Source organism: Gorilla gorilla, chromosome 10, assembly GCF_029281585.2.
Source record: "Gorilla gorilla gorilla isolate KB3781 chromosome 10, NHGRI_mGorGor1-v2.1_pri, whole genome shotgun sequence".
Classification (NCBI taxonomy): domain Eukaryota; kingdom Metazoa; phylum Chordata; class Mammalia; order Primates; family Hominidae; genus Gorilla; species Gorilla gorilla.
The window spans coordinates 51184302-51210219 of record NC_073234.2 but is presented as its reverse complement, the minus strand read 5'-3'; the positions used below and the strand labels follow the sequence as shown (position 1 = coordinate 51210219).

The 25918-nt window shown below is 43.2% G+C and overlaps 1 protein-coding gene across 5 annotated transcripts in view; it reads right to left on the bottom strand.

The window, feature by feature from the left end:
* Positions 1-52: 52 nt before the first annotated feature.
* Positions 53-25918, bottom strand: part of CERS5 (ceramide synthase 5) — a 37018-nt gene continuing 11152 nt past the window's right edge. The window contains exons 2-12 of one of the 5 annotated variants that reach the window (XM_055357258.2): positions 14936-15136; positions 14119-14224; positions 13238-13368; positions 12209-12266; positions 8726-8776; positions 7887-7979; positions 6097-6225; positions 5888-5994; positions 4798-4954; positions 3205-3307; positions 53-952 (exon numbers count right to left, since the gene is read on the bottom strand). In XM_055357258.2, the coding sequence (XP_055213233.1) occupies positions 939-952; positions 3205-3307; positions 4798-4954; positions 5888-5994; positions 6097-6225; positions 7887-7979; positions 8726-8776; positions 12209-12266; positions 13238-13368; positions 14119-14224; positions 14936-14958 (972 nt within the window). In that variant the 5' untranslated portion in view covers positions 14959-15136 and the 3' untranslated portion in view covers positions 53-938. The other 4 variants (XM_031001071.3, XM_055357257.2, XM_031001070.3 and 1 more) reach the window with 4 other exon arrangements.

Sequence of the window (25918 nt, the reverse complement as noted above, 5' to 3'; positions counted from 1 at the left end):
TGGATTCAGGAAACTGCGGATAGAGTCACTGAAGAGGTTGAGACAGTAGAGGTGGGTTGAAGCACTTTTAATCACAAACAATAGTATAAGACCGTGAACAGCTCACCCAGTGGCTGTTGCCCTCCCCCAGCCCTCAGCTCACCCTCTTCCCATGCTCCCTCCCTGGGTACCATTGAGTAAAGAGCAGGGTATTGGCAGCTGTCCCTGTTGCTATCAGGTGATTGATTGATAGGAAGGGGATCTAGCTAGGGACCACGGCAATCCTGGCCATCCATCCATGGTTCTGTTTCTATACAAAACTTAATCATGTGACATATTCCAGCTGTGAAAGAGGAACAGTACAGAAATCTGGGACTGAACTTGGCTGCTCCATTCAGATGGTCCAGGGGTTTAGAGTGTCAAGAGCCAAGGGCAAAAAAGGAGGAGACAGTCTGGAGTCGGCATAATTCAAGATGCAGCCAAATGTGGAACTAAGGTGGGTTCAATGGGGACCAGGGAAGGCCTCATGGCCCCAGTCCACAATTGTGCCCCAACCCCGGCAATGAAACTCACACATATGCACAAACGCATATCAACAAACACACAAAAACACACAGAGCAAATAACATTACTGAAAGAACCTGGAGGCTATTAAATACAAAATGGCAGTTTTCTTTCAAAGTGAAAATATTTGCTTCTTTGATACTCCTCAGTGCCTTGCAGTCTCCCAATCACAGAAGAGTAGATATGGGAAGGGCCAAGAGGAGTATGTTGCCAGTGGCCCTACAAGTCCATGTGTGCTGAAGTCCCCATAGCAACCACCTTACTCTTCAGCCCAGTAGCTGCCTCCCATGTGACCATTCACCCGATTGGCACCATTGCTGGAGCTACTGTCACAGGGACTTTTTGTGCAGGTGGTCACATCTTCTTCCTCTGAGCTGCTCTCCACATCACTGCGATCATCCTTCGATACCTGGGTGGGATGAGACCAAAGACAGAAGAGTGAGGAAAGAACTGTAAGACACCTAAGCTCAGAGACCCAGGTGTGGGCACTGTGTTCCCAGTCTGGTCTGCTTTCTGATGACATCTAACTCAAAGAAGTATTGTCTGGACTATGGCTACTGTTGTGACTATGCTTTGCCTGCTTTCTAGTTTTCTCCCTTGTCACCTCCAATTCTGTTCTCTGTGGAATTGAAGCTACTTTGGTAGAGGAGTGTGTCTTTCAGGACCAGCCTAAGAGAACTGACATCATTCACTGAGACCTGGTTTAGGTTTCAGACACCCTTTCTCTTCTTCCACTTCAAAGAACAGGGAAGGCCAACACGAACAATACGTATGACTGTCAGCAATGCTTCTATCTTCTGGTGGTTGTGGACAATGCATTTATTCATATTGGTTATGCTGTTTTGCTTTATCCCCAAAGCTGATCCATAACAGGCCTTTTTTAGTAGTTTCCCACTCCTGGGCTCAACTACCACTATCCTATGACACTGTTTTCCAATCTTCTTCCCTTTCTCAATAGCAAGATCACTTTTCTTATGAAACTTCAGCATCCCTGGCTGGGCGTGGTGGCTCACACCTGTAATCCCAGCACTTTGGGAGGCCGAGGCAGGCGGATCACAAGGTCAGGAGTTCGAGACCAGCCTGAGCAACATGGAGAAACCCTGTCTCTACTAAAAATACAAAAATTAGCCGGGTGTGGTGGCGCGCACCTGTAATCCCAGCTACTCAGGAGGCTGAGGCAGGAGAATCTCTTGAACCCCGGAGGTGGAGGGTGCAGTGAGCTGAGATCGCACCACTGCACTCCAGCGTGGGCGACAGAGTGAGACTCCATCTCAAAAAAAAAAAAAAAAAAAAGAAACTTCAGCATCCCCAAGATACACAGTATAGTGAAAACACAAATGGATTGGCAGTCAATGAGAAAAGAATCCCAGTTCTAATCATGCTACCATCTGTGAATGCTTATTAACCTGGGTTTTTTTGTTTTGTATTATTTTCAAATGAAGCATCTGGATTACAGCAGCATTTCCTAATCTAAACTATCCTGCATATCAAGCAAAGTATTTCAATTTCTCCACCATGAGCCAGGCACAGTGGCTTACACCTATAATCCTAGCACTTTGGGAGGCCGAGGGAGGAGGACAGCTTGAGCCCAAGAGTTTGAGACCAGCCTGGGCAACATGGAGAGAGCCCTGTCTCTACAAAAAATAAAAAATGACAAAATCAGTTGGGCATGGTGACATGCACCTGTAGTCCTAGCTACTTGGGAGGCTGAGGCAGGAGCATCTCTTGAGCCCAGGAGGTCGAGGCTGCAGTGAGCCATGATTGCGCCACTGTACTCCAGCCTGGGCAATGGAGCAAAACCTTGTCTCTAAAAAAAAAAGGGCCGAGCATGGTGGCTTACGCCTGTAATCCCAGCACTTTGGGAGGCTGAAGTGGGCACATCACCTGAGGTCGGGAGTTCGAGACCAGCCAGACCAACATGAAGAAACCCCGTCTCTACTAAAAATACAAAAAAATTAGCCAGGCGTGGTGGCGTATGCCTGTAATCCCAGCTACTCAGGAGGCTGAGGCAGGAGACTCGCTTGAACTGGGCAGGCAGAGGTTGCGGTGAGCCAAGATCACGCCATTGCACTCCAGCCTGGGCAACAAGAGCTAAACTCTGTCTCAAAAATAAATAAATAAAAATTAAAAAAAAAATTACCCTGGACTCTAATAGTAAAGAACAGAAATCCAGTGAGACCTGTGTCGGACTTCTGACCTCCAGAACTGAAGGATAATAAATGTGGTTTAAGTAAAGGAGAGAAGGAAGTGAAAAGGAACACAGCTGTAACAACAACTGTTGCCAAGGAGGTGGGCATTTGCTTTGGATCAGCTCCTTGAATTTGTGTTGGATGGGTCTTCTACAGTTGATTATAGCTGTTGACCTCTGAACTCAGATGACTGATTACCTGACCTTTAGGAAATTTCCACTAGAGGGCAGAGTGTCTCTAGATTTGAGGTAAACAGAGACTCAAGAAAAACAAAAAAAAGTAGACTCAATTCTTGCCTCAGTTTAGGAAAAAATCTGGCAACTGCAGCTCTAGTCAATAATGGCCCCAAAAAGTCAGGAGAGAGGGCATGCTCTGAGACAAACACAAGGGAACAGAAAGGAGAGCAGGAGGAAAGAGAACCACATTCAGATGGACATGCCTCACTGAATACTAGAAGCACAGATACACTTACATGCAAGAGATGAAACTGTCCAGCTCCCGCCAGGCATAGAAAAAAGGAAGGAAGTGAGGAAAGAGTGGAGAGTACAGGGTCTAATCCTTCCTGGACAGGTCACCTAGTCAGGAAAGAAAAGCAGGAGAGAACAGAGATGTCCAGTAGCTACAGCAAGATGCACAGGCACACTGAGCAAGTTCTGAGCCAATGGCAGCTATAAGGAATAATGATGCAGGAGATCATCAATATCTAGGCCACATTCCATCACTTGGTCCTAGTATCAGTACCTGCTCAAGCAGAGCCCCTCCCACTTGGGATTCTGTATTCCTTTAGGCTGAAATCCCTAGCCCTTTGACTACAGTCTGACTGCTTCAAAACTTGCAAAGTTCAATTATGAGTTTATCATTAAGTGGCACCTTTCTTTCGCTCTTGGCATAAGATGGGTATTTGAAACACTACATACCCATTCACTTAGGACACTTGCCTCATACACTAGTGGGGTGAGGTGGGTATTTAGTTCCTTATATAAACCATATCTTGAATATCACAGCATGGTCACCTTGTGGTGGCTTGTGAACTACCACACACCACTTCTAGGCAACTTAACAATCTGCTTTTATACAGTTTATATGGTTCTGCATATGATTTCCTTTGAAAAGGGCCCCATGTCAAAAAGAAAAATATGAAATCCACTGAAGCAGGTAGGTAAGGGATAGGAAATGGTTGAGGCCATCTCTTAAAAAACTCTTAACCCTATCATCCTTTAACAAAAGCCATTCCTAAGGGACAGGAAGAAGGCAGAACTTTCCTCTTGCGTCTAAGTCACATCTTAAAAGGTAAAACAGGCAGGCCAGGTGCGGTGGCTCACGCCTGTAATCCCAGCACTTCGGGAGGCCGAGGTGGGCAGATCACAAGGTCAGGAGTTAGAGACCAGCCTGGCCAACATAGCGAAACCCCGTTTCTACTAAGAATACAAAAATTAGCCAGGCATGGTGGCATGCGCCTGTAATCCCAGCTACTAGGGAGGCTGAGGCAGGAGAATCGCTTGAACCCAGGAGGTGGAGGTTGTGGTGAGCCAAGATCGTGCCATTGCACTCCAGCCTGGGTAACAGAGCGAGATTCCATCTGAAAAAAAAAAAAAAAAAAAAAAAAGGTAAAACAGGCTTGGTGTGGTGGCTCACACCTGTAATTCCATCGCTTTGGGAAGCCGTGGTGGGAGGACTGCTTGAGGCCAGTAGTTGGACATTGGCCTGGGTAACATAGTGACACCCTATCTACAAAAAATAAGAAAATTAGCCAGGCGTGGTGGTGCACACCTATAGTCCCAGCTACTTGGGAGGCTGCAGTGGGAGAATCCCTTAAGCCCAGGTGTGAGGCTGCAGTAAGCCATGATCATGCCACTGAACTCCAGCCTGGGTGACAGAGCAAGACCTTGTCTCTAAAATAAAAAAGGCAAAACACTTACCGAAGAGGCGAAGACTTTGGAGCCCTAGGCTTTTTGCTTGGCCTGCTTGAGTAGATGGGGCTCACCAGGTTTGATGGAGAGAGAACGTCTGTTGAGTAATCCCTATCTTCCATACCCAAAAGAAAGAAGCCATCTTTCATCCTCACCTTTCCCCTGATCAAGGCTTTCAAAGCAATCCGTGCGATTAGGTAGGACCAGATGACATGCAGAACCTGTAGGGTCAGCAGCAGGCCATTGAGGAGCCACCATGAAGCATAAGGCCCGATTATCTCCCAGCTCTCAAAGAGGGTCGTGTTCAGAATCCTACAAGAGGGAGGCCAATAGTCAGATTCTAGAGTCAAAGCTCAGCAGACAGGGATGAAGCTGAGTCCTGGGGATGCAGAGCCCTGTGTGTTTTCCTACCAGCCCTTTTATCAGCTGAAGTTCCAGGGACCGTCATCCACAGTAAGAAAATAAAGAAAGGGAGGAGCCTGTTGTGTTTTCTATCCTTACGGACAGAGAAAGATATATAAATCTTAGGAACTGATGGATTAAGTCACATTATTAATCACTTCAAATATCCAGAGTTTCACGAAATTAGGACAGCAGTGGGACTCTAATCCTAGGAATGACTGAGCTCCTCAGGCACATATAGGATAGGACAGTAGGTAGCTGATTCCCATAGAGCAGTGAATGTAGAAGTGAAAGGAGACAGGGAGAGAGAGGAGAGGGAGGGAGGGAGAGAGAGGAGAGGGAGGGAGAGAGAGAGGAGGGAGGGAGAGAGAGGAGAGGGAGGGAGAGAGGAGAGGGAGGAAGAGAGAGAGAGAGGAGTGTGTGTGTGTGTGGAAGAGAGAGGAGTGTGTGTGTGTGTGTGTGTCAGTCAGGGTTGGGACCAGAGCAGGAACACAAGCAAGAAGGGCCTGAGAATTGTACCAACAGTGCAAAAGAAGTCGAAGGAATTACTTAGGCGTAAAATGAGGACTGTTCCTCAGAGATGAGTCAGTCCTGAGAAGCCAACCAAGCCGGGTACTCTGAGTCTGGATCCGACCTTGCTAGAAATACGGTCTGAGGCAGCAGAGGTCCTATGAGAGTCCACAGAAGGTCAGCACAGGCTAAGGTAAAAGCAGGGCAATAGGGTTCTTGTGTTCTATTGGCGAAAGTAGAATAGAACAGAAAAACTGAATGGGCAAAATGAGAATTGGCAAAAAGGTATCATTAGGCTCATACCTACCACAACTCTACAGCCCTACCACTTACCAGAATGGATAGATTCCTAGTCGTGTAACCATAAAAACAGCACTGAAGATCACAAAAAGGGTGTCACAGAGCCGCTGATACTTGGCATAATTGGCCAGTTTGGCTGCCTGGAGAAAGGAAGAAAGAATTGAGCTGGGGAGAAAGTCAGTCCTCACATAGGAAGAAAAGAAGAGAAGAAGAAGATGGAGAAAGAGAGATTGGGTTTTTACCTCCAGCAAGAAGTCTGAGACATCATGTAGACACATGATCAGAGTTCCCACTCGAACCATATTGTTGATGTAGGAGAAGGAGATAAGCCCAATGGTGACCAAGTGATGCACAAACATGATCAGGAAGTCCTAGGAAGGAATGGAAATAGAAGAGGGAGGTAAAAGCTGGGCCGTAGAAACACCAGCCAACCCAACGTCCTGCTTTATTCTCTGAGAATCTTACCCCACCCCATATAGAATAGTTTCCATTGGCCGGACGAGGTGGCTCACGCCTGTAATCCCGGCACTTTGGGAGGGCAAGGTGGTCGGATCACCTGAGGTCAGGAGTTCGAGACCAGCCTGGCCAACATGGGGAAGCCCCGTCTCTACTAAAAATACAAAAATAAGCCGGGCTTGGTGGCACGTGCCTATAATCCCAGCTACTCAGGAGGCTGAGGCAGGAGAATTGCTCAAACCTGGGAGGTAGAGGTTGCAGTGAGCTGAGATCGCGCCACTGCACTCCAGCCTGGGCGACAGACTGAGATTCCATCTCAAAAAAAAAAAAAAAAAAGTTTTCATTCTGCTTAGACTCTCCCTTGGCTACTTAGCATTTAACTGAACACTCCCTACATCAGTGACTGACCCATACTCTATGTTAATGCAGCTCAGAGGCCAGAAAGTAAAAATTTCCTTTGGTAACTGCAGAATATGTATAGCATGGATGCTAAGCTGACACTTGGGGATAACATCCCAGTAAGACATACAAGCCTTAGAGTTCCCTGAGATTCTATGACTCCTCTGCTTTAATGAGAGAAACGTCAACCACAAGGACCTAATGGAAGGGAGAGGTTTGTGGCTCTAATTTCCTCTTGGGTTCAAATGTCAAGTTAGACCTGGGGAAGTCTCTAAATACTTGAGTTATCAGACACATCTATTAAATACTTCTCAGTTTATTATTTTTAAAACTTAAATATGTATTTCAAACTTTCTTATATGTATCACAATTAAAATAAAATTTTAATAAAGTGACCTGTGTCTTCTGACCATAGGAGAGTAAAAGGCATAAAAATTGAGTATCAAGTTTCTATGTTAGATAACACTAACAACCTGGGTAAGTTTTAATTCATTCCCATAAATGCTAACCCTGGTTTTCTTCATCAAAGATAACCCTGAGTTAGTGACAGATTAGGGTTAGAGCTGCTAGAACCACATTATTTCAGGTAGACACTAATAAAAAGGTAAAGATTCTGCCTTTAAATGACTTAAGTTGTATAAAACTTAAGTCATTTCCAACTCTGTCACTATCTGGGCAAGTCAGCTCACTTCTCTCAATCTTTGCTTCCTAAACAATAGCAGGAAGAGAGCAAAACCCCTTCCAATTGACTTTCTTTGAGTAAGTGGGGTAACCAGAAAGGGAGAACAGAGAGAGCAAGGGTCCCTAATGCCATGTGAAAGCCATATCCAGCTTTTCTGGAATCAGACATTTTTTCTGAATAAGGCATTGCTATCCCCCAATTCTGACTAGTTTCCTGAGCTTTAGATATGTAAGAAGCTTAAAGAAGAATATGGAAAAAAGTATGCTTCTTAGCTGGTTAATTGTTCTCATCCTGGGGCTTCCCTGAATGTCTTAAATATACTTCATCATTAATTCAGTCTCATTTCTGGGAACATTACGACAAGCTAAGAGTCCATCAAACCCAGTTTCTCCTTTTGCAGTCTCAGGGAAGATAATACATCGTAATGGCAATCATGGAAGCTGCTAGAAAGGAGGATGTAATAAGTTGGGGAATTGAGGGAGCCAACGTCCTTACCTTTCTTTTAATGTCTGTAAACTGAGAAAACATAAGGGACCAATAGAAGGCCAATTCCATGATATAATAGTAATAAAGCCCACTTGAAAGAGGCTGGAAGAGAGAAAGAAGTAGTTAGATTACCAGCTAGTCAAAGGTGCATTCCATCTCTCCAACTTTCTCTGCCTTGGAGGACCAATACCCCAAATTATTAGACATCTCTCCTCCCCATTATCTGCCAAGATATGCAATAGCTAACAGACTTTGGATTGGTGTAGAGACTTAAGCCTCTTCCCTTGCTCCTCTGCACACACATCTTCAGCTCTCATCTTGCAGAGATGAGATACAGTTAACACATACTGTAACACAATCAAATCAGTATGTCTAGGATTCTGGGCAATTAGTGCTTTTCACAGGATTAAATACACATAGGCCTTCTCTTCCACCCCTTTAGCAGTTCCTAGACATATTTCCAGTATAGGTTACAACCAAGATGCTCTTACTGGGATTCCAAGTTACCCCTGATACAAAAAAGACACCTGAACCAGAAAGTACCTCATTAAATACCAGAAACCTGCTTTTCTTTTAGCCCAATTAGGGGGAATTAAATGGGGAAAATCAGAACAAAAAACTCATTGGATTTCATTGCTATGGGGGCCTCAGGAATAGATACCTCATATGACTCTTAGCAGTGGGGGGGAAAAAAAATAGATACCCTGAATATGACTTAAAGGGACTCAGTCCCTAATCCCTCAATCCCAAGGAAACGCACCATCTGTCCTGGGGACTGGCAAAGGACCCTCACTCACTCCACCTTATACACATTCAAGACCCCTATCCTGAAACGACTCAGATCCTACCTGAAATGGATAGTTATGCCAGCACTGTCGGATGTCCCAGAACCAAGGTGACTAAGAGAAAACAGATAATCCATGTCAGTCCTCAAGATTCTCACCTGGCTTCAAGATCTACCTCATATAATCCCCTTCTCTCTAGGCTGGGGCAAAAGAGGACAGGAAAGCCCCCAAACAGATTTTAGGGCTCCCTAAAGATCAATAAATAGCTAGACTGTTCTTCTACAACAGAATGTTATAAATAGAAAAACAATGCTTTGAGGTAAATAAGAACAGTGAGAGCTTTAGGGTAGTTTTAGGAAATATCACTAACAGGAATATATATACAGGAAGACAATGATTCATTTGATAACCAAGAAAGATATCTCCATGCCATGTTCAGAAGTCAAAAGTAATCATCTCTAATGGAATAATGATTATGTCCTTTAAGGAGTTTGTCTACATCATCTTTGCTGCTGGATTTCTTATCATTAAATTGTTCATAATACTGTCTTATTATCCTTTCAATGACTATAGGATCTGTAGTGATGACCCTTTCCATATTGATAATTCATATTTCCTTTTTTTGTTGGAGTTGGTCAATTTTAATCAAACCTTTCAAAGGACGAACTTTTGGCTTTATTAATTTTATCCATGGCCAGGCACAGTAGCTCATACCTGTTAATCCTAGCACTTTGGGAGGGTGAGGTGGGTGGATTGCTTGAGCCCAGGAGTTCAAGACCAACTTGGGCAACAGAGTGAAACCCCGTCTCTACAAAAAATACAAAAATTAGCCCGGTGTGGTTGTGCACATGCCTGTAGTCCCAAGTTTCCTGGGAGGCTGAGGTGGTAGCATTGCCTGAGCTTGGGAAGTTGAGGCTGCAGTGAGCTGTGATCACGCAACTGCACTTCAGCCTGGGTGACAGAGTAAGACCCTGTCTTTAAAAAACAAAACAAAACAGGCCAGGCATGGTGGCTCACGCCTGTAATCCCAGCACTTTGGGAGGTCGAGGTGGGAGGATCACCTGAGGTTAGGAGTTCAAGATTAGCCCGGCAACATGATGAAAATCTGTCTCTATCAAAAATACAAAAATTAGCTGGGCCTGGTGGCGTACTCCTGTAGTCCCAGCTACTAGGAAGGCTGAGGCAGGACAATCACTTGAACCCAGGAGGCAGAGGTTGCAGTGAGCTGAGATTGTACCACTGCACTCCAGCCTGGGAGACAGAGTGAGACTCTGTCTCAGACAAACAAACAAAAACCCCACAAATGTATCCATTGTTTTTCTAATGCCTATTTCATTAATTTCCACTTACTTACTTTATTATCATTTTTTAGAAATGGGGTCTCACTATAGAGACTGGATCTCGCCATCTTGCCCAAGCTGATCTCGAACTCCTGGGCTTAAGTGATCCTCCCACCTTAGCCTCCCAAAGTGAGGGGAGTACAGGGGTGAGCCACCACGCCTGGCCAATTTCTGCTTATTTTTTATTATTTCCTTACTTTAACCTATTTTGCTTATCTTTTTCAAGAACCTAAAGCAGAAATTTAGATCAACTTTAAACCTTTTGTAATATAAACATTTAAAGCTATAAATTTCCCTCTAAGTATGTTTTATCTGTATCCCAGAAATTTTGATATGATTTTTAGCATGATTCAATTAAAAATATTTTCTTTATTTCTCTTGTAATTTTTTATTTGATCCACAGGTTATTGAGAAGAGTTGTTTAACTTCCAAATTTTTTTTTTTTTTTTTTTTTTTTTTTTGAGACAGACAGAGACCCAGGCTGGAGTGAAGTGGCATGATTTTGGCTCATTGCAACCTCTGCCTCCCAGGTTCAAGCGATTCTCGTGCCTCAGCCTCCCCAGCAGTTGGGATTACAGGCACGTGCCACCATGCCCGGCTAATTTTTTGTATTTTTAGTAGAGATAGAGTTTTGCCCTGTTGCCCAGGCTGGTCTTGAACTCCTGAACTCAGGCAACCTGCCTGCCTCAGCCTCCCAGAGTGCTAGGATTACAGGTGTGAGCAACCTCATGCAGGCGAATTCCAAATGTTTTCCATGTCTCTCACTACAATTGACTTGTAATTTAATTCCGTTATGGTCAGAGAACACATTCTTTTAAGATTTCAATATTTTGAAATTTACTGAGACTTATGTTATGGCCCAGCATTAATTTATCTTTCTACATGCACTTGAAAATTATATGTATTCTTCAGCTGTTGGTGTAGTGTTTTATAAATGTCAATAAGGTAAAACTGGTTGATCATGTCATTCATATCTTTTACACCCTTAGTGATTTTTTTTTTTTTTTTTTTTTTTTGCCTAGGGTTTAGGTCAATTACTGAGAGAAAAGTATTAAAATCTTCAAATACAACTGTATATTTGTCTATTCTCTTCCTTTAGTTCTGCCAGTTTTTTGTCTATAATATTTTGAAAACACAATGATATCATTTAGAGAGAAACAGTATGGTATGGGGAAAAAAACATGAACTAAAGAATCAAAAAGCCTGAAATTCTTCTTCCTTCTTTTTCTGAGGCAGAGTCTTGCTCTGTCACCCAGGCTGGAATGTAGCGGCTCCATCACGGCTCACTGCAACCTTGACCTCCTGGGCTCAAGCGATTCTCCTACCTTAGCCTCTTGAGTAGCTGGGACTACAGGTGCACGCCACCACACCAGGCTAATTTTTGTAGCTTTTTGTAGAGACGGGGTTTCACCATGTTGCCCAGGTTGGTCTTGAACTCCTGGGTTCAAATGATCTGCCCATCTTGGCCTCCCAAAGTGTTAAAATTACAGGTGTGAGCCACTGTGCCTGGCCCCCTGAAATTCTTCTTTGATTCTGACAATTAACTAAAAAGTAGGAATAATACCTGTTTCACCCACTTTAAAGGGTTTATTCCATTTCTCCTCCTTCAATTTTTGTCAAGTGCTTTGTAAACCATTAAGTACTATGCTGATTTAGTTATTACTAGTATTATTAGTATCTTCTAGGGGAGAAGCAGTAAAGTTATAAAGTTACTGAAGTCAGGCCCCAGACAGAAGACAATCTATTAGGATATAAACCTGGGCTGTGGGCATCACAGAGGAAAAGTTGGGGGAAATATAAAGATCTAAAGGTATTTAGGCCAGGCTCAGTGGCTCATGCCTGAAATCCCGGCACTTTGGGAGGCCAAGGCAGGTGGATCACCTGAGGTCAGGAGTTCAAGACCAGCCTGGCCAACATGGTGAAACCCCGTCTCTACTAAAAGTACAAAAATTAGCCAGGTATGGTGATGTGCACCTGTAGTCCCAGCTACTCGGGAGCCTGAGGCAAAAGAATCTCTTGAACCCAAGAGGCAGAGTTTGCAAGTGAGCTGAGATTCCACAACTGCACTCCAGCTTGGTTGACAGAGCGAGACTCCGTCTCAAAAAAAAAAAAAAAAAAAAAAAAATCTAAAGCTATTTAACTCTTACTTCTAGAGATCTAGGCATGATTAGAACCCAACAGAGGACTAGAGAAAGTTAAGACTCACCGACCGGAGAAATCTAATTCCATAGCAGAATATACATAAATAAAATGTGAATCTCCACCTGGGTGGGCAAAGAGTAGAGGTTAGACAAATGTCCACTCAAACCAAAGCCTCTGAGGCTACGGGAGTCAAGATAGCAAATTTGGGGATAAGAGTTACTGGTGAGAAAGAGGATCAATTCCTAGAATAGGCAACTACTGTCATTTAAAAAGCCAAAGACAGGGGCCAGGAGTGGTGGCTCACACCTGTAATCCCAGCACTTTGGGAGGCCGAGGCAGGTGCATCACCAGGTCAAGAGATCGAGACCATCCTAGCCAACATAGTGAAACCTTGTCTCTAAGAATACAAAAATTAGCTGGGCATGGTGGCGCGCACCTGTAGTCCCAGCTACTCAGGAGGCTGAGGCAGGAGAATCGCTTGGACATGGGAGGCGGAGGTTGCAGTGAGCAGAGACTGTGCCACTACACTCCAGTCTGGCGACAGAGCAAGACTCCGTCTCAAAAAAAAAAAAAAAAAAAAAAAAAAGCCAAAGCAGCATCATCTTCCATTAGGAAAATATTAGGCTGTATCATCAGACTCCCTAGCATTTTTCTTTACATGACAATTACTAATACAGTGCTCACAGACAGGATAATGAGAAAAAGCTCAATAAAAGGAAAAATAGTATTTCCCAGAAAAGGAATGCTTCCTAAAAATTGTCAACTTATAGCAAGCAAGCTAGTACTCCCTCTATTAAGGTATACATGTGTTAGTACATCTACTTACATAAGTACAGTTATAAGGATTTACTCCCAATCTGTTTAGGAAAAGGGAACAAAATAGAACCACACCTAGCTTAGTGGCAACATGCCCAAGAAACTTAAGGGAATCAGTGTTCCAGTTCCCTTCTTTCCTACCTATAATAGGCTGAGTTAGTTCTCTATATCCATTAACTGTTGTCCTAACAACAGAAGTGATGTTCAAAACAGAAACTTCAGTCCAGTTGTATCCCACCGTCTTCCTTATTCCCTCCCTCCCTCCTTGCGTACTTACATGCTTTCACAGAATTTAGTAAGCGTTGGGGGCTTGTCCTGATTCCTCCGATGGCGAAACCAGCATTGGATTTTTCGGACATTCCAATCCAGCTGCTTTGACAGGCCCTCCAGCCTTTTCTTATCAGGATACTGTGAATGTATAACCAGAGTCAGAACACCCGTCTCCTCATACCCCTCCTTCAATCCCATTGACTAGCTGAGGGACAAGGTATGATAGCCATAAGTGGCTCAAGTGATGTTTATCTTTCCAAGTTTTATCCCAAAGTCATTTTTAGTAAGAAATTTTATCTTACATATCAAGGACCTGTACTGCTCGCCTATACATATCCTTGTTTTGTCTCTTCCTCCAGCCCAAGCTGAGTAAAAAAGGATATTAAAAACCCAAACTGCAGGCCAGGCATGGTGGCTCATGCCTGTAATCCTGGGATTTTTGAAGGCTGAGGGCCGAAGGATGGCTTGAGCCCAGGAGTCCGAGACCAGCCTGGGCAACATGGCAAAACCTTGTCTCTCCAAAAAACAAGAAGCCCAAACTGCAAAGGCTATCAGTACTGTCTCCATCTCGATTACACAACTAGGCAGTGACAGAAACTGGAACAAGGAAAAACAAAAACCAGATATGGTATGTGTCTGCGGAAAGAGGGGTAAGGGTGGCTGCTGGGCCTAAAACTCAAACATACTACATATGTAAACTTGACATACGTAGGGCCCAAAGGTTTTCCCTGAGGGGATAAAGCTCTCCACATAGCTACATGGACTACTCAAATATGAAAGATCATCCCATCCTATCCTTACCCTTAGAGGTACGTGCTCTCTATCCTCCCCTGCCCCATGGAGCAACGCCTTATGTGAATATTCCTCTCTGTTTCTTTGCCCACTTACCTTGGTAATAGATATGAACACCTTTTCAAGGATGGCATTGGGTTGGGCCTGATAAGGACCACTGTCCTCGATGCCAATACGGAGTGCACAGGGTTTGGCAATAAATCTGTAATGGAGAAAACCCACGGGCCAATTCTTTTAAAAAAAATTTTATTTATAATTGACACATAATAATTGTACATATTTATGGGGTACAGTGTGATGTTTCAATGCATGTATACATAGTATAATGATGAAACTGGGGTAATTACCATATCCATCACTTTCAACATTTATCACTTCTTTAGGGTGACAATGTTCACCAGCCTCAGTCTCCCAAAATGCTGGGATTACAGGCGTGGGCCACTGCGCTGGCTGGAAGATTTTTAGAGATGCATAATCTTGAGCCCATCTCAGACTTGCAAAATCAGAATCTGCATTTTAACAAGATCCCCAGGTGATTCACATGTCCATTAAAATGTGAGAACCACTAATCTACTTCATAAGAATCTTGTAAGTAATTCAGTGAGATAATGTATATGAAAGACCCTGGCACAAAGGAGGTGATTAATAAATGGCAGTTTCCTTACATCAAAAGACCAAGATCTTAATTGGAGGGAAAAGTAGAACTGAGACTAAGCTCTTCCTGCATATAGATATCCTGGATCTTGGATACCTTCCTGCCTAACCAAGAGATTATGGAAATACTTAGATCTTTCAGAAGTCGAGAAGAAAGAAATCAGGAAGCTAGGAAAGGTGAGAAGGAAATCACCTATGAGCACTCTATCGTAGTCTCAGATCTACTAATAAGGCATATAAACTTGGTAAAATCACTTACCTCTTGGGTCTTGGTTTCATCATCTAAAAGAAGAGGTTATATCAAGCAGAGTCCCAAGGATTTAAATTTTTAAAAAGAATAAAAAAGCCGGGCATGGTGGCTCATGCCTGTAATCCCAGCACTTTGGGAGGCTGAGGCAGGAGGATCACAAGGTCAGGAGTTGGAGACCAGCCTGGTCAACATAGTGAAACCCCGTCTCTACTAAAAATACAAAAAAAAAATTATCTGGGCGTGGTGGTGGGCGCCTGTAATCCCAGCTACTTGGGAGGCTGAGGCAGGAGAATCGCTTGAACCCTGGAGGCGGAGGTTGCAGTGAGCCGAGATTGTGCCACTGCACTCCAGCCCAGGCGACAGTGTGAGAATCCGTCTCAAAAAAAAAAAAAAAAAACCAAAAAGAATAAAAAATAAAAAGAGGTTATATGAGATGATTTCTAAGATTTTTTTTCTATATCTAAGATTCTATGATTTTATCATTGATTGATTATAATTAATTTCCAACTTTTGAATCTTTGAAAATTGAGGAACTATTCCTTGGTTCTTCAAGAAAGATCTCACTCTCCCCCGTAATCAGAGATTTTTAAGAACATCAGCACTAGGAAAACTCTATATTGCCACTTTCAGGATAAGTCAAAACCAGTTTTAGCCCTTAGCATCTCAAGGAGTCCCATAATGAAAATATGACTGGGAGGTGTAAAATGGAGTGCCGTTAACCTATTTTCTTGAGCTGCATTTGAACCTAGAATATATTATCTCTAAAGGAGGGATTGAGAATAAGAAACTTTATCTCCCTCTATGAAAACTTTTTACCTGATCACCAAAGTTCCTGAGCCATAGAGTAATATTTATTCAGAGCATAAAGTTAGCCACATCTGTAACACATTCTCTTTTACACCAGTGGTTAAAAAAAAAAAAGAAGTTCCATTCAAAGGCCAATGCCAGTGGATACCTTAATTTACATTCACTGGTATACTATTCTGTATACCAATAATATTTAAACCCCAACTCATGTTTAAACTCCTTGTAAACACAAATAGACTGCTTTTATATTTACCAAGATACTGTGCTCAGCAGTTGCTCAGTAACTGACAAGCAACATGTTTTAGTGAAACCCACTCTTGTATTGGAGGTCAATTCTGACCCAAAATTAGTCAGCATTCAGAAGAGTAAATGAGGCCGTCATTCTTTGTTGTTGAGTTGATGCCATATCAGAGATAAAAATCATCTAAAAACCCTGTCTCCTCCTTTCTCCTATCGACATAATTGCATGAAAATCCAAAGGCAGAAAACAGCCTTTCCAATTCCTACTCTTACCCCTAACCCAGGCTTCTTTAATCCAGAGGCAGTCAGGTGATTAAAACTCACATCTGCAGTTAGACAGATTTTACCAGCTGAAAGACCTTGTGACTGTTACATACCCATAGAATGGAGATAATATCTACCTCACAGGGTTATTTTAAAGATAAAATGAAACAATGTATGCCTAAACTAATACCTGACACTTAGCAAACATTCATTAAAGAGTAACTATTATTATTTCACTAGAAACATATTTCAGTCTGGGTACTCTGTGGTACCTCCAGCAGAAAGTGAGAAGCAAGAAATACTCTTTGATATAACAGGTCTATATTCTGCTCACCTCGGTGAAGCCAATTTTAAAATTACTATTATTTGGATCATGGAGTGGACTTAACAATCTAGAATTGTCATTAGCTCACATCCTGCCCTCGTTAGTTCAGAGTTCGGTGAAAAGCATAAAGCTACTCATATCCAGTCAGTTCCAGCTATATGGAGCCTAAGAACATTTGACAGCCGGGCGCGGTGGCTCACACCTGTAATCCCAGCACTTTGGGAGGCCGAGGTGGGCGGATCACGAGGTCAGGAAATCGAGACCGTGGTGAAACCCCGTCTCTACTAAAAATACAAAAAATTAGCCGGGCGTGGTGGCGGGCGCCTGTAATCCCAGCTACTCGGGAGGCTGAGGCAGGAGAATGGCATGAACCCGGGAGGCGGAGCTTGCAGTGAGCCAAGATCGAGCCACTGCACTCCAGCCTGGGCGACAAAGTGAGACTCCGTCTCAAAAAAAAAAAGAACATTTGACAAATACTTGTTGAGTGTTTATTTTGTGCTACAGAATGAAGCTTTATTATATTTTCCAGATGTGATTGGAAAATAATCTTTTCTAATTTGTGATAAAAATTAAATATATAGATTTAGTTATACACAGTTAATGAATTACCTTACTGAAGAAAGTGAAATTATTTGAAATTATAGCTTTTGAGAAAGTATTAATTCTACATCATACAAAAGGCTGGCATTTGGTATAACTTATAAAATAGGTATCTAGGCCAGGCGCGGTGGCTCATGCCTGTAATCCCAGCACTTTGGGAGGCTGAGGCGGGCGGATCACGAGGTCAGGAGTTCGAGACCAGCCTATCCAACATGGTGAAACCCCATCTCTACTAAAAATACAAAAAGTTAGCCAGGCGTGGTGGTGTGTGCCTGTAACCCCAGCTACTCAGGAGGCTGAAGCAGGAGAATTGCTTTTACCCAGGAGGCGGAAATTACAATGAGCTGAGATCACGCCATTGCACTCTCTCTGGCCTGGGTAACAAAGCGAGACTCCATCTCCAAAAAAAAAAAAAAAAAAAAAATAGGTACCTAGGGTGGTCAATTTCCAGAGCCTGGCATTCATCATTTCTGCTACATCAGCATTTCTCAAAGTGTGGTTTAGAGACCCCTGGGGGATCCAGAGACTCTTTCAGTAGGTCTACAAGGTCAAAACTATCTTCATAATAATTCTATAATTTCATAAAAATCTATTATCTCTCATGAGAGTACAGTGGAACTTTCCATAAGTTACATGACATATAACAACAGACTGAATGCAGACACTGACATGAGACTACAGCTGCCAGATACTTTAAAAAATGTTAAAATGCTACTCTTCTCACAGTTTTTTGTTTTGGAAAATAGTTATTTTTCATAAAATATAATGAGTTCATTGTTATTTATTTATATTGAGACAGGGTCTCACTCTGCCACCCAGGCTGGAGTGCAGTGGTGTGATCACTGCTCACTGCAGCCTTGACTTCCTAAGCTCAAGCGATCCTCCCACCTCAGCCTCTCAAGTAGCTGGGACTACAGGTGTTGGCCATGCCCAGCTAATTAAAAAAATTTTTTTTGTAGAGACAGGGTTTCACCATGTTTCTTTCCCAGGCCATTGCTATTTTTAAATGAATAAATATGGGCTAGGCACGGTGGCTAATGCCTGTTATCCTAGCACTTTGGGAGACTGAGACAGGTGGATCACTTGAGCCCAGGAGTTCGAGACCAGCCTGGGAAACGTGGTGAAACCCTGTCTCTCCCCAAAACACAAAAGTTAGACAGGTGTGGTAGCTCATGCCTGTGGTCCCAGCAACTTGGGAGGTTGAGGTGGGAGGATCACTTGAGCCTGGGAGGTCGAGGCTGCAGTGGGCTGTGATTGTGCCACTGCACTTCAGACTGTGTGACAGAGCCAGATCCTGTCTCAAAAATAAATAGGCTGTATGCGGTGGCTCATGCCTGTAATCCCAGCACTTCGGGAGTCTGATGTGGGCAGACTGCTTGAGCTCAGGAGTTCAAGACCAGGCTGGCCAACATGGTGAAACCCCATCTCTACCAAAAAATACAAAAATTAGCCAGGCATGGCGGCACATACCTGTAGTCCCAGCTGCTCAGGAGGCTGAGGTGAGAGGATCTCTTGAATTCGGGAGACAGAGGTTGCAGTGAGCTGAGATCTCACCACTGCACTCCAGTCTGGGCGACAAAGCAGACTCTGTCTCAATAATAAATAAATAAACAGGCCGGGCGTGGTGACTCAGACTTGTAATACCAGCACTTTGGGAGGCTGAGGCAGGCTGATCACTTGAGGTCAGGAGTTTGAAACCAGCCTGGCCAACATGGCGAAATGCCATCTTCTACTAAAAATACAACAACAAAAAATTAGCCGGGCATGGTCGTGCACACCTGTATTCCCAACTACTCAGGTGGCTAAGGCAGGAGAATTGCTTGAACCCGGGAAGCGAAGGTTGCAGTGAGCCGAGATTGCGCTACTGCACTCCAGTTGGGGTGACGGAGCGAGACTCCATCTCAAAAAAAAAAAAAAAAAAAAATATATATATATATATATATATGTGTGTGTGTGTGTGTGTGTGTGTGTGTAGACATTTTATACATGTATAAATACATGTAGAAAACATGTACATTTTCCCCATTTTTTTCTAAAACAGTAGACATTGATAGGTACTATCCACATAAACAAAAACTCTTTGGGATCCTTGAAAATTTTTTAAGATTGTAAAGGACTCCTGAGATCATAGTTTGAAAACTGCTGTGCTAGATGATACTGAGAAATTATACTTTTAGTGTGGCTTTCTGTCTTCTCCAGGATCAATCCACATTTTAAAATAATGTCAGACAAGATTTTTCCTTTCCTGGCAGATTTTAGTAAGTAGGCATTTAGTGGTCTATACAAAGAAGCTACTACTTTCCACCTGTAACTCCAGGAACATGAGTCTAGTGACCCATCCTGACAGTATTAGATTTGTCCTGCTTTGTAGAGATCATTTCACTCTGCCCTTTTCCTGCTCTCCAGATACATGGCAGCAGTTGACCTAAGCCTGGGTTAATTAGGATGAAATTACCTAGTGCTTTTGCTTTTTCCTATCAAAGACAGGATGTATATTCACAATGCTACTTTTGTGATTCATTACACCACTGATGAATATGAATTATACACAAATAAAACCAAAGTCTAGATTAAGCTTCTCAACTATTGTGGCAAGTAACACAAATGGGCTATACTTATGCTGAGATATCGATCTTAGCTCTCAGGGTGATCCATGGGGCCTTCGGGTAGCCAGAAACCTTTAGTCTGTAGTCTCTGGCCTCATATACCTTACTGTATAATGCAAATGTTATTTATGTATTTATTTAGAGACAGAGTCTCGCTCTGATGCCTAGGCTGAAGTGAAGTGTGGTGGCGTGATCTGGGCTCACTGCAACCTCTGCCTCCCGGGTTCAAGTAATTCTTGTGCCTCAGCCTCCCAAGTAGTAGCTGGGACTACAGGCGTGCACCACCATGCCCAGCTAATTTTTGTATTTTTAGTAGAGACGGGGTTTCACCACATTGGCCAGGCTGGTCTTGAGCTCCTGACCTCAAGTGATCTGCCTGCCTCGCCTCCCAAAGTGCTGGGATTACAGGTGTGAGCCAGCACACTCAGCCACAAATGTTATTTTTTATGTGTGCAGCAATATTTCCAGATTGAGAAGTACCAGCTTAGATCAATTTCTGGAAAAATATAAAGTGCCAAAGTAGACATATAAAAAGAACAGGAGTTTAAGACCAGTCTGGGCAACATGGTGAGACCCCGTCTCTACAAAAAATTTTAAAAATTAGCTGGGTGTGGTGGCATGTGCCCATGGTCCCAGCTACTGGGGAGGCTGAGGCAGGAGGACTGCTTGAGCCCAGGAGGTGGAGGCTGCAGTGAGCCCTCACTGTGCCACTACACTCCAGCCTGGGTGACAGAGTGAGACGCCATCTCCAAAACATAAAATAATGAAATAAAAAAAAGTTTGGGAGTGAAAGATGAGTTGAGTTTTGTGTATGCTGAATCTGAAGTACCCATGGGACACTGAAATGGAACTGTCTAGGATGCAAACACACTTGGAAAAGGGGCTTGGGTATGATATATATATAGAGAGAGAAAGAACAGAATATACGAATACAAATGAATGAGAATATAAGTGGTAGCTAAATTTGTGGGGGTGGCTGTGATTACATATGAAAGGAATATAAACTTAAAAGAGAACTGAGGTCAGAACCCTGGACAACATCAGCATAAAAGGTGAATTTAGGGGACAGGAAGGTCAGAGGTGGAGTTGTATCAAATAAGGGAAAGACCAAGACAAGGACTTCCATATCTACTAGATTTGGCAATTTTTGGAGATCTGTAGTAACCTTCACCAAAGAAATTCCAGTAAAATAAAGACTCTAAAACACAGCAGTGAGTTAAAGCAGTTAAAGATATAGGAGGAAAGAAGTAGAAATAGCCAAACCCTCAAGCATTTAGGCTAAGAAGAAAATGGAATGTCCTCAACTTTGGCATCAGAATCACTCAATCTAAACTAATCACATCTAAAACCAATCTCCTTGTGCTTTAGACCCACTCTTTACTGATCAGAAATTTCATTCTGCTTATCCCTCCTTCTTTCTATTATCTTCAGCCTCACTCTCAACTTTTTTCTTCTCATCAGATCTTAAACATGCTCAAGTTTTTCACATCTTAAAACAGCCCTCCCGGTCCCTAGCACCCTCTGGCCTTCCCCGACCTCATAACTAAACTCCCACTCATTCCTCAACTCTCCTTTCTCTCCCCTCTGGCTTCTGTCCCTACACTCCACTGAAGCTGTTCTTGCCAAAGTTGTCAATGATCTCCATATTGTGAAAACAAATGGATGCTTTTCAGTCCTTTATCTTACTTGACCTTTCAGCAGCATTTTATTAGGTTGGTGCAAAAGTAATTGCCATTACTTTTAATGGCAAAAACCACAATTACTTTTGCACCAACCAAATACATTAATGACTAATCTCCTTCTTGAAATGCCCTCTTCTCTTCCTTACTGCCACTCTTCCTAGTCTTCTTCCTCTACCTCTTTGGCAGTGGAACTAGACTGCCTGGTAAGCACTGCTAGTTGAGTCACCTTGGACAAGTTCCTCTGTGCTTCAGTTCTCTCATCTGTAAAATGAGGATAACAGTAATGCCTACCTACCTCATAAACTTACTAAAGAGGATTCAAGCTTAGCACTTAGAACAATGCCTAGGACAAAGTAAACACTTATTAAACACCCACTTTGAGATGGAGTCTCCCTCTGTCACCTGGGCTGGAGTGCAATGGCACAATCTTGGCTCACTGCAACCTCCACCTCCCAGGTTCAATTCTGCCTCAGCCTCCCGAGTAGCTGGGATTACAAGTGCCCGCCACCACACCTGGCTAACTTTTGTATTTTTAGTAGACACGGGTTTCACCATGCTGGCCAGGCTGGTCCTGAACTCGTGGCCTCAAGTGGATTCACCCACCTCGGCCTCCCAAAGTGTTGGGATTACAGGCGTGAGTCACCGTGCACGGCCTATACCAACTACTAATATTATCAAATAACGTATGGCTGTCATTCCTCTATCTCCTTTGCAGTTTATTTTTCCTCTGCCTTTTCCTGAAACATGGTGTTTCCTCAGGGTTCACTTAGAGGTTCTTTTCGTACTCTACACGCTCACCCTCAGTAACCTCATTCAGTACGGTAGAGGGTCTCAAAGTATGGACTGCAGATCCCTGAGGGTTCCTGAGGCACTCTCAGGGGCTCTACAAACTATTTTCATAACAATATTATTATTTGCTTTTTTCACTGTGTTGACATTTGCAGTGATTGTGCAAATCAATGGTAGGTAAAACATTATGGTACTTTTGACCAAATCAAGGTAGTGACACCAAACCATACTAGTAGTTACTATACTGTAGAGCTATGTCTTCTCAATTTTTAAAACATGCCAGTTTTGCTTAAGAATGTCCTTGATGAAGCACTACAAATTACTACTTTTATTAAATCTTGACCCTTGAATATATTTTTTAAAAGTATTCTGTGATTGGGCACGGTGGCTTATGCCTGTAATCCCAGCACTTTAGGAGGCTGAGGCAAGCGGATCACTTGAGGTCAGGAGTTCGAGACCACCCTGGCCAACATGGTGAAACCCAGTCTCCACTTATTCTGTGATAAAATGGATGTACCCAAAAAGCAAAAGCACTTCTGATGCATACCAAAGTATATGGCTCTCAAGGAAAACCATTTGTATGACTATTGCAAGCTGAATAAACTAAGTCGCTTTTTCCATAGAATACCACTTTTACCTGAAAGGACTGACAAACTAACGTTATTCAGCTCTGAGTATTTAGCAAACACTTTCTCAAAAATAAATGAGGCCAGATGCAGTGGCTCATGCCTGTAATCCCAGCACTTTGGGAGGCGGAGGCGGGCGGATCACCTGAGGTCAGGAGTTTGAGACCAGCCTGGCCAACATAGTAAAACCCCATCTCTACTAAAAATATAAATATTACCCGGGCGTGGTGGTGGCTGCCTGTAATCCCAGCTACTCCGGAGGCTGAGGCAGGAGAATTGCTTGAACCCAGAAGGCGGAGGTTGTAGTGAGCTGAGATCCTGCCACTGCACTCCAGCCTGGGCGACAGAGCAAGACTTTGTCTCAAAATAATAATAATAATAGTAATAATTATAGTAAGTGAGCCCGTCATTTCAAGAAAAGCATTGTTGCCAATGATAAAATTCAAGCTTTCAAGTGAAACTTAGAATGTTTAGAAAACTTTTACCTGCCTTTCAGCCTGACAACTTCTCAATACTTAAGACTTTTCTGATGAGATTGGTTACAATGAGATAAACTAATATGATTTTTTTTTTTTTTTTTTTCTGAGACGGAGTCTCACTCTGTTGCCAGGCTGGAGTGCCGTGGCATGATCTTGGCTCACTGCAACCTCTGCCTCCTGGGTTCAAGCGATTCTCCTGCCTCAGCCTCCCGAGTAGCTGGGACTAGAGGCATGCACCACCACGTCCAGCTAATTTTTGTATTTTTAGTAGAGACGGGGTTTCACCATGTTGGCCGGGATGGTCTCAATCTCTTGACCTCGTGATGCGCCCACCTCGGCCTCCCAAAGTGCTGGGATTACAGGCAAGATTTTTAAATATTGTATAATGTCACATATTGACATGTGGGACATTTGCATAACTGAATGAACCAGTATTTTCCAAATGATGGATACATGATGTCCATTCAAACTGTAATATAGGCCAGGCATGGTGGCTCACGCCTATAATCCCAGCACTTTGGGAGGCTGAGGCAGGCGGATCACCTGAGGTCAGGAGTTTGAGACTAGCCTGGCCAATATGGTGAAACCCCATCTCCACTAAAAATACAAAATTAACTGGGCGTGATGGCGCATACCCATAATCCCAGCTACTTGGAAGGCTAAGGCAGGAGAATCATTTGAACCTGGGAGGCAGAGGTTGCAGTGAGCTGTGACTGCACCATTGGACTCCAGCCTGGGCGACAAGAGCGAAACACCACCTCAAAACAACAACAACAAAACACAATGAACATAGAACAATGGATTTTAACATAATAAAATGAAAAGCTCATTAATATGGCTTCAGATTCTACCTAGCAATCAACGTTTAAGAAACTGCTACTTGTGGCTGGGCGTGGCACGCCTGTAATCCCAGCACTTTGGGAGGCCGAGGCAGGCAGATCACGAGGTCAAGAGATCTAGCCCATCCTGGCCAACATGGTGAAACCCCATCTCTACTAAAAATGCAAAACTTAGCTGGGTGCGGTGGCACATGCCTATAATCCTAGCTACTCGGGAGGCTGAGGCAGGAGAATCGCTTGAACCAGGGAGTCGAAGGTTGCAGTGAGATCGCGCCACTACACTCCAGCCTGGGAACAGAGCAAGACTCCGTCACAAAACAAGACAAAAGAAAACAAAAAACTGCTACTTGTGTTTTGGTGTAGTACCAAAGATAAATATCAAATTATTTGAAAGGGCTATTAAAATAGTTCCTGCTTTTCAATGACAAAGCTGTGTGAGGCCATCTTTTCTTCATATACTTCAATCAAAACAATGTATCACAAGAGATTGAATGCAGAAGCTGCTAGATAATCCAGCTGTCTTCTATTAAGCCAGATATTAAAGAGATTTGCAAAAATGTAAAATCAATGCTGTTCTTCTATTTTTTCTTTTGGAAAATAATATTTTTCAAAAAGCTTATTTATGTTAACATGTAAATCAATTTATTATTTTTTTTGTCTATTTTCTCCCTTTTTGTGGAGAATGAGGTCTTGCTGTTACCCACACAGATCTTGAGCTCCTGAACTCAAGCTATCCTCCTGTCTCTGCCTCCCTAAGTGCTGGGATTACAAGTGTGAACCCCTGCACCTGGCCTGTTGTTATTTTTAATGAATTAATAAGCATTTCTTAAATTTCTTTTTGAGACAGAGTTTCGCTCCGTCACCCAGGCTGGAGTGCAGTGGCGCTATCTTGGCTCACTACAACCTCTGCTCTCAGGTTCAAGTGATTCTCCTGCCTCAGCTGCCCAAGTAGCTGGGACTATAGGCGTGCACCACCATGCCTGGTTAATTTTTGCATCTTTAGTAGAGACGGGGTTTCACCGTGTTGGCCAGGCTGGTCTTGAACTCCTGACCTCAGGTGATCCACCCACCTAGGCCTCCCAAAGTGCTGGGATTATAGGGGTGAGCCATCGTGCCCGGTCAGCATTTCTTAAATTTCTCAATTTTAATTTAAAATATGGTAAAGTTGATGGGTATATGTAACTCACATAAACAAAAGCTCCTTGGAGTCCTCAGTAATTTTTAAAAGTGAAAAACAATCCCTGAGAACAAAAAGTTACAATGTATTCTTCTGAGTAAATTCTTAAAAGAAGAGGATTCCTTGTATACAAGGTATTGCACTTTTCAAGATACCTATACCAACAAACCCAACATTTCTTGCATGGTCTGTGCTCAAGTGATCTTTGCAGTTTCCTTTGAGGGCCATTAAAAAAAAAAAAATTGCCAGGCACGGTGACTCAGGCCTGTAATCCCAGCACTTTGGGAGGCCAAGGCAGGTGGATCACGAGGTCAGGAGATCGAGACCATCCTGGCTAACAGGGTGAAACCCCATTTCTACTAAAAATACAAAATATTAGCCAGGCGTGGTGGCAGGCACCTGTAGTCACAGCTACTCGGGAGGCTGAGGCAGGAGAATGGCATGAACCCGGGAGGCAGAGCTTGCAGTGAGCCGAGATTGCGCCCACTGCACTCCACCTGGGCGACAGAGCGAGACTCCATCTCAAAAAAAAAAAAAAAAATTGGCCCAGCCTGGGCA